Source organism: Anastrepha obliqua, chromosome 1 (assembly GCF_027943255.1).
Source record: "Anastrepha obliqua isolate idAnaObli1 chromosome 1, idAnaObli1_1.0, whole genome shotgun sequence".
NCBI lineage: Eukaryota > Metazoa > Arthropoda > Insecta > Diptera > Tephritidae > Anastrepha > Anastrepha obliqua.
The window spans coordinates 39,044,057-39,053,731 of NC_072892.1; the positions used below are offsets into that span (position 1 = coordinate 39,044,057).

The 9,675-nt window shown below is 39.5% G+C and overlaps 1 protein-coding gene across 3 annotated transcripts in view; it reads left to right on the forward strand.

Annotated features, from left to right (window-relative positions):
• Positions 1–3,952, forward strand: part of LOC129236293 (putative tricarboxylate transport protein, mitochondrial) — a 41,787-nt gene extending 37,835 nt beyond the window's left edge. For all 3 annotated transcript variants that reach the window (XM_054870593.1, XM_054870592.1, XM_054870590.1), the window contains exons 3-5: positions 2,275–2,401; positions 2,465–2,688; positions 2,750–3,952. In XM_054870593.1, coding sequence (XP_054726568.1) covers positions 2,275–2,401; positions 2,465–2,688; positions 2,750–3,156 — 758 coding nt within the window. In that variant the 3' untranslated portion in view covers positions 3,157–3,952. The remainder of the gene's footprint in view (positions 1–2,274; positions 2,402–2,464; positions 2,689–2,749) is intronic.
• Positions 3,953–9,675: the final 5,723 nt, after the last annotated feature.

Genomic DNA, 9,675 nt, shown 5'->3' on the forward strand with positions numbered 1-9,675 from the left:
TTCCTTAGCTCATTACTTTGTAGGATATTGTATCCATGATTCATTCAAGATTATATTATATATCGGCATAGAATGTCATTTGACGAAAAAGTGTGAAAGCACAGACCTTGCGATATGGCTGCGGCCTAACGCATTTCGCGCATTTTGATTCGCTGATCATTTAATGTCATATCGTGGGTTTTAACAATAATTTGGGGAATAGTCGCTGCCATTGGACGCCCCGAACGAGATTTTTATCTTTTGTGGATGTATGGTTACGTTTAGAGCCATTTATCATTATAAATGTTTAATCACCACTCAAATCTCCCGAAATAAAAGGTTCTTGCTTCAATCAATCATAAAACCATTTTGATCGATATAACTGAAATTTTTACAGCTATTTTTTGTTTTGCCGAGTTTTTCCTCAAATCGGAGATGTGCGTCTTGATTTTGTTCCCCAAATGGAGATATTCACTACTTAGTACCATCTTTTTTGCCTCTTTGTTGACTTCAAACAGGCATTTGACAGTATAAATAGAAAACGGATAAAATACTGCTTTCAGAAAATTGGAATACCTCTGAAGTTAATTAATTTGATTCTCTGTACATTGTCGAACACAACAAGTAAAGTACTGGTGCAAGGAAGCCTGTCAGACCCATTCGAAATCATATCCGGAGTAAAACAAGGAGACGCATTGTCATGTTTAGTATTCAATTTAATGCTACACACGACTGTTAAAGAAATAAACACGAATGGAACATTATTTAATAATGATTTTCAGATATGTGCCTACGCAGATGATATTCTTATTATGGCTAAAGATAGAAACACTCTTATACGCGTCTTTAAATGTATTGATAAAGATGCAAAAGCTCTGGGACTACACGTAAATACCGAGAAAACCAAATACATGATTCGGTCAGTCAACAACACGACACGCGATGACCTAAGTATTAACAAATTTGCTTTCGAAAATATCACTGAATTTAAATACTTGGGTTTTAAACTATCAGCAGATAAAGATTCGGCGATGCTATTAACGACAGAATCCAAGCTGCAAATAACGCCTACTACGTTAACATAAAACTATTTAAATCAAAAGATTTGTCCAGAGCACAGAAAATAAGAATGTACAAAGTACTGATACGACCCGTCCTTACATATGGTGCAGAAATATGGACGCTGAAAACAAATGACATTCATCAGCTGATGTGCTTCGAAAGACGTATCATAAGGAAAATATATGGTCCGGTTGCAACAATAGATGGCAGCTACCGCATTCGCTACAATAATGAAATCGAAGAAATCGTTCAAGGACAAAATATAATACATTTTATCAAAGCCCAACGAATTAGATGGATTGGGCACGTACTGCGCATGCCGAAAGAGCGAAATGCTAGGAAAGCTTTTATTTTAACACCAATTGGAGGAAGAAAAAGAGGACGCCCACGAAAGCGATGGTTAGATGACGTCGAATCAGATCTTAAGCAAATGAACGTACACAACTGGAGAGATGTAGCCATGGATAGAATAAAGTGGAGAAAAATTGTTGATGAAGCTATGGTCCACCACGGACTGTGAGGCTAAGAAGAAGAAGTACCATCTCGAATGGGTGACAGGTTTTATGAGAATTTTTTTTGTGACACGTAATGTAGCCGGCCGTGTTCCATTTTCTGCGAAGGAGCTCCCGCTTAAAAAACAACTTTTCCTATCATTTGATGTTTTATGTCCACAGCGACCATCGCTCCTGACATCATCCGAATGGTAGTCACGCACAACTTTACTCGGTTGCTCTTCAGTAATCCATAACAGACAGCAGGCCCGATATGGACAAGGGGACCTTCTTAGACTACTACAAAGATAATCTCAGTTTTAATTGCTGGAACTGGGTAAGCGCAAGAGACGAATTGCTTAATAACAAGACTGACGTTCTTTTAATTTTGGCAACAATTCCGTAACATAGCACACTAGGAAACTATAGCACATGGGCTGAAAAGTCCCGGGCCTGACACGTAGTACACCAGGAAATTATATAACATAGAATAGAGATCTTTTGCAATAGAACCCTCAGCAGTTGCCATTCATCGTGCTATTAAAGAGCAGCGGACTTGGAACAATTCCCTCGACTCTTAGTTACACTATATGATCTCAGATACCACTGGAGGGTTTGATAGAGCGTACCAAATATATTAGTTGTATTATTTATTTAATTCGTAAAATCTGTACTTAATAGTGGATCTCACTAAAAATATACAAATTTTAAAATATTTCATACTCCCACACTTCACTTCCAGGCGTTAACAAAAAGTACGAAGGCATTGCCGACTGCGTGAAGAAGACTGTAAAATCAAATGGTTTCTTTGGTCTGTATCGTGGCTTGAGTGTTCTACTTTACGGCAGTATCCCTAAATCTGCAGCGCGGTAAGTTATACAAGCTTTATTATTTTTTATTTATCTTATTAAATTTTTTCATACTTTTCCCAGATTTGGCGCCTTCGAATTCTTGCGTAGCAACATGGCCGACTCCAATAATCAGCTCAGCAATTCGGGCAAACTTTTGTGTGGTCTTGGTGCTGGCGTTTGTGAAGCGATTTTGGCTGTCACACCCATGGAGACCATCAAGGTGAAGTTCATTAACGATCAGCGTAGCGCGAACCCACAATTTCGCGGTTTCTTCCATGGCGTCAGGACGATCGTGCAGCAAGAAGGTATGCATCGAATTTGCTTCCTATTGCTCTCCCATTGGCTTATATATTTTTACTTATCAAGGTATTGGCGGCGTATACAAAGGTCTCACACCCACCATTCTTAAGCAGGGCTCGAATCAAGCGATACGCTTCTTCGTGATGGAATCGCTAAAGGATCTTTACAAGGGTGGCGATAAGGATAAGAATGTACCCAAGCTGGTAGTGGGCGCATTTGGTGCGGTAGCTGGTGCTGCCTCAGTATTCGGCAATACCCCACTCGACGTAGTGAAGACACGCATGCAGGGTCTGGAGGCAGCCAAGTACAAGAATACTGCGCATTGCGCCTTGCAAATTTGGCGTAATGAGGGTGTGACAGCCTTCTACAAGGGCACAGTGCCACGACTGGGTCGTGTCTGTTTGGATGTGGCCATTACATTTATGATCTACGATTCATTCATGGAGCTCTTTAATAAAGTTTGGAAAGCATAGACAACGAAAAATTGCCAATACTTGCGAGATTTGCATAATTAAGAATATGTACTTGTAAAACAACAAAAAGTCACCCACGCCCATATTTGCGCAAATACGCCATTATACTCGTGCATAGATATGTAGCTGTAAATACATATGTACATATTCGTATGTATATTATATGTAAGGAAAAAATTGAAAATTGTATGTAGAGTAGAGACTGGATAGAGTAGTGTGAAATGTAAATTGCAACAACGCTAGTTGCTTGTAGATTTGCGAGACAAAGTGAGAAATTACCAACTAGTCAATTGATGCAGTTAATGTACATACGAGCACATACGAGGTTGTGTGTGTAACAAATGATATGGATGATACTAACGTACAGAACTTTGCAATTAAAAAATAGAAAGAGTTTACATACATACATACAAACATTTAACTACAACGCATTAGAATGGAATATGAGCCAAACTTAAGTGAATGAACGCAGATCAATTTAAAGAAAACGAATTTTACCATAATTTAAAATGTAGCATAAATACGTGTATCGCATTTATTGTTCCTTCGTGCGCTAATTTACATACAAACATATTTACAAAAAGCATGAAAGCACTTATACTTGGTTACTTGAAACATTCTAGTAATTTTTAGAAATCTATTTGTGTACATACATATGATGGTATAGTTGAATGCATTTGTATATCAAACATATATTTATATACATAGTGTAAATTGATTGAAGACGCATTTACTTAAAAACCTGTAAAACAAATGACATAAACGTACATGTTGTTAAATGTAAAAATTTAAAATAATGAATTATTAATTAATTAAAGAACTAGTATAGGTAGAAGAGTAAAGGGTGTTTTTTTAGAGGTTAGGTTTTCAAGTTGGCACTACTTTTTTCGTAGATGGTCTTTTTGACAGGTGTCACTTGATTTATGCTCAGTTTGGTTTGCCATTTCATAATGAATAGACTTACACCTGAACAACGTTTGCAAATCGTGCAAATTTATTACGAAAATAATGGTTCGGTTCGCGCGACGCATCGAAGAAAATTTTGTTCAGCGATGAAGCTCACTTTTGGTTGAATGGGTATGTCAATAAGCAAAATTGCCGCATTTGGAGTGTACATAATCCACAAGCCATTGCTGAGACGCCGTTACATCCTCAAAAAGTCACTGTTTGGTGTGCTCTATGGGCAGAGGGAATCATTGGTCCATATTTCTTTAAAAATGAAGCCGGCCATAATGTTACAGTCAATGGAGAGCGCTATAGAGCTATGATTAATGACTTTTTCGTGCCTGAATTGGACGATGTTGATGTCGACGACCTTTGGTTCCAACAAGACGGCGCTACATGCCATACAGCCAACGCAACAATCGATTTATTGAAGGAAACTTTTGGTGAGCGCATTATCTCGCGCCGTGGACCTGTGGCGTGACCTCCAAGATCGTGCGATATAACACCGCTGGACTATTTCTTTTGGGGCTATGTGAAGTCGCTTGTCTACGCAGATAAGCCCGAGACGATTGACGTCTTGGAAGAGAATATTCGGCGCGTTATTGCTGACATACGGCCCCAATTGCTGCAAAAAGTGGTCGAAAATTGGGCCTCTCGGCTGGAATTTATTCGAGCCAGCCGCGGCGGCCACTTGCCCGAAATCATTTTTAAAACATAATGGCAAAAAAACACCCTTTATATGCTTGAGCAGAACCGAACACTACAAATGCAGGATGATCTAAAAAATGGTTTATTTTTAACAAAGCAGTAGGCAAGCAAAGACATTATGGGAAACGAAATAGGAGATGAAATAGCAAAAAGTGCTGTTAGACTACTATTTGAACAAGAGAATGACATACTAATACCGCTAAATACAGTATACAACGAAATGGACGACTACATGAAAAGGCGACTGAAAGCTAGGTGGACTAATCTGACCACATGCAAAACAGCAAAAGTTATGTGTAGAACTAACAACAAAAACTGACTCACTTCGTACTTACGCTCTCGCGAAAGGACTGCAGAACTATCATAGATAGGGATTGCTAACACGGATAAATGCAATAAATGCAGAGAGGATGTTGAGGAAACTTTAGAACACCTTCTGCGTGTTTGTCCGACATTATTAAAAACGCGTTTAAAATGTCTGGGAGGCCCATTGTTTGAGCATCTGGAGGACGCCTCAAAAGCGGATCTCCCAGCTCTGCTGAGATTCGCCAAAAGCGTTGATATCCTACATGATGTCAACTTTCAGTTTTCATAGTGGTCGGTCTCCATCTGGTATCGCAAGGGACCAAAAAGCCTATGCGTGTCTTAATGCCAACCAGGCTAACCTAACCTAATAAAACATAATTAACAAAAATATATTTTTTTATTCCCACTTGGCGGTCGCAGTAGCCGAATGCGTTGGTGCATGACTCCCATTCGAAGTACGTAGGTTTGATCTCCGTGCGTGAAACATCAAAATGAAGAAAAAGTTTTTTTTTTGTAAAGCGGTCGCCGTTCGGCAGCCAATGGAAAAACTCCGAGTGTATTTCCTCACAAAAAATATCTACCTTTCGGATTCGGCTTAAAAATGTAGGTCCCTCCATTTGTGGAACAACATCAAGACGCATGCCATAAATAGAAGGAGCAGATCGGTCAAGCACCCAATAAGGGTGTACGCTTCCCAGCATTGATCTTTTTGTGATCTTCAACAAAGTCTCTCAGCACCCTCTCACAGATAACTAGAAGTAAGTCCGGAAAAACGGATCTGATACGGTTTAGCAGGATACATAAAACATCTGCTCATAAACAAGTATCCCTAGGAAGAAAACCCATTAGAGTAACAAAAGGAGCTAAATATCTAGATAGGAAGCTAAATTGGGTGCTGACAGTCGCAGATAAAGTACGCAAAGCAATGACGGGGTTGTACTTCTGCAGAAAGCTAATTGGGGAAAAATGGGAGTTGGAACCCAGAATTATACATTGGCTCCATACAGCGGTAGTTAAGTCAGTTCTCTACTACGGAATTCTAGTAGGGGGGAATGTCCTTGAGAAGGGTGTGAAGAACGCATCTGCTCTCATAACCGATGCAATGTCAAGCACACCATCGAAAGCATTATATGCGACATTAAACCTCCTTCGGGTAGATCTGCAGGCACCACGCAGTGCGGCATCTTACCCTCGAGAGAAGAGTGGGAACGGGACGATGAAAGACATGGCGTGGTCATCCATGTATACACAGATGGCTCAAAGCTTGAGCGCAGGATGGGTAGAGGTGTACATTCTGATTATCTGAGAATCCCTTCTGTTTTCGGCTCCCCGACTACTGTAGTGTCATTCAGTGCGCGAAAAAGCAAAGACGTAAACTCAAACGATTGGTAGTGATGGGAAAACTTTTGTTCATCGTGAAAAAAACCAAGAGTTGAATTCTCGGTACACCATAAAGACCTCAAAATACGGTGGGCGTAACTTTAAAGTTTGGGGATAATTTTCTTAGAAAGGGGTTAGCCCAGTAGTGGGATTAAATGGCAATGTGGATACGTTTGCTTATCTTGATGTTCTCAAAGATATGACGGAACCATATTCCTTCGGGTCCAAACTACTAAACTGGTTATTCCGTCATGATAACAACGCCAAGCATACAGCAAAAGTAGTGAAAAATTGGATTTCCACAAAAAAAATTGCAGTTTTAGATTGGCCAATATAAAACCCGGACTTTAACTCCATTGAAAATCTGTGGAACGATCTTAGAGTTAAGGTTGGGCAAAAGAAAAAATGGATTCCAATCCAATGCTTGACGACACTTGCATCGCTGCGAAGAGTATGCCCAATCTACCTCCACTTTTGCATTTTTATCAAGCTACTGGCTGAATTTTGCACCTCTCGTATGGATCGTCGTTACTTATGATGTTGAACCACCAGATCTTCAATATCCTGCGTAAACAGCTTTGAATTTTGTTTTCAATCCAATTGTTTGTGAGTCCGCTTACCGATCCATACAAGAGTACTGGTACATTTGACATAAAAATCCGTAATTTTGTGTATACTCTGAGGATGTTCGACCACCAAATAGATCGGAGTGGAATGGGCGGCGGCTCGTGGACCGAATTTTCATGACTTTCGTTTTCTCGTGATTTATTTTTAGTCCTGCATTCAATGAGGTTGTCAATGTTGTTCTGCATGACGGTGTGTTTGACGTAGAGAAGACATACGAGTACGAGGTGTATTAGAAAGTGAATTTTCAAATTTCGCGGGCTACGTACATTCGGCTTTGGATTATTATTTTTTTTTTTTTTTGATGTTGGTACCACCGTCTCGAAGATATGTTCACGGTTTTAGCAATACGTCACGTTTAGCTCTTTTGTGAGAGGCATAAATAAAACAGAGGTTTTGCGTGTACGGCGATTTTCTGCTATCAAAAAAAGTGGATCAAAGAAGTTGCATCAAATTTTGTGCACAAAATGGAATTAACAAAAACACTTGAAATGTTGACAGTGGTGTACGGTGAGAGTACTCTGAGTAAAAAAATGATTACAAGTGGTACAAGCTTTTCACAAAAGGTCGAGAAGATGTGAATGACGACGCACCCTCTGGACGCCCTGGAAAGTGAAGAAAATTGTTATGGAGAATCGTCGGCATATCGGTTGGTTCATGTTATGCAATCTTTTCGGAAGTTTTGGGCATGAAGCGTGTGGCTGTGAAGTTCGTTTCAAAATTGCTGAATTTTGACCAAAAACAACGTCGCATGAGCATCGCTCAGGAATTGTTGAATGACGTCAACGATGATCCAGATTTGCCTAAAAGGGTGATAACTGGTGACGAATCATTGGTATATGGTTATGACATCGAAAACAAACCCTAATCGTCCCAATGGAATAGTCTTGGAGAGCCAAGACCAAAAAAAACACGCCAAGTTCGATCAAATGTTAAGGTTGTGCTCACTGTTTTCTTTGATTACCATGGCGTAGTGGATCAGGAGCTCTTACCACAAGGTTGTACGGTAAAAAAGGAGTATTACTGTGAAGTTATGCGCCATTTGCGTGAAGCGCCCGGAACTGTGGAAAAAATGCATTGCTTTTGTATCATGATAATGCACCTGCTCACTCATCTTTGCTTCTGAGAGACTATTTGGCCAAAAACAACACCGTTTTCATGCCCCAGCCACCGTATTCACCGGATTTGGCCCCCTGTGCCTTTTTCCTGTTCCCAAGATTGAAGAAACCCATGAAAGAACGGCGTTTTGCGACGATTGAGGAGATAAAAACCGAATTGCTGAGAGACAGTGGCGTAGATAGGGGGGGGGGGATCAAGGGGATCAATCCCCCCCCCCCCCCCATGAGAAATTGAAACAAAAATTTTTGAAAAATTGTTCTTATACATGTATATGCGTCCATTTCTCGAAATGCCTTCAACCTTTTTGCAGTATGACATCATTTAAACCACTTTACAATGAGAAAGAAAAAATCTTTTTATAATAGTTTTAAATTTGAACACAATGGAATTCCCGCACCTAAACGGGCTTACCAATTGAAAAGCATGAAATGGCGCTGTCATCGATTACTTATCGACGATAAGGACGTATTGAAGTTCGATAATCGAACATAGAGTCAATATTGCGGATTTATAACCTATTCCATAATCACGTTTGCATTGTTATTTGTTTATCATCATCTCATGATGAAAAGATTTTCAGTGGCAAGAACACCCTTTGCTAAGAATAGCGAAAATGAAGAAAATGCAGAATTATCTACTGAAACGACTGCGAAGAAACTTCGTTGTGAAGCGACAGGCAGTGAAAATACAGTCAAAGATTTTGGCCAGATCCAAGTGTATGCTACTTGGGAGGTTTATATATATATTTATGTCATTAATTTTATGATGTTCAAATTTACAGGTGCTGCCTTTGCTAGTGGTAGAAAATCTTCAAAATTTTGAATTGGATATTTCTTTCTTGATGGGCCAAGGATTTGACGGGGCAAGTAATATGTCCGGTCAATATAAAGGTGTTCAGGCAATTATACGTAATAATTATGCGCCTCATGCTATATACGTTCATTGTGCCGCACATTCTTTGAATCTTGCTATATCCATCACTAGCAACATACCAGCCATTAGAGATTGCCTCGGTACCCTCGAAAATGTCTACAATTTCTTGCAAACCCCTAAAAGAAAAGCCATTTTGGAAAACACGATTGAAGAATCTGATGAAACTCCACGAACGAAATCTTTGAAAAAATTGAATCTGACTCGATGGGTTTCGAAATATGAGGCCGTCAACGACTTTTTTGAGTTATTCCCGTTTGTTTACGAAACTCTAGATGCAATGAGAGCCTCGGAAAAAAACGCCAAAAATCTAAAAAACGCCATGGATTTCGAATTTTTAATGTGTTTACATATTATCAATGTAATTTTTCAACTTTCGTTGCCTTTGAGTCGTGAATTGCAAAAGGTTAATTTAGATTTGGTCTAAGCCATGGATCTCGCCAAAGATTTGCGCCAGGAAGTAAAAAAGATTTGCGCAAAAGAAGACGCTTTTTCTGCAATTTACGA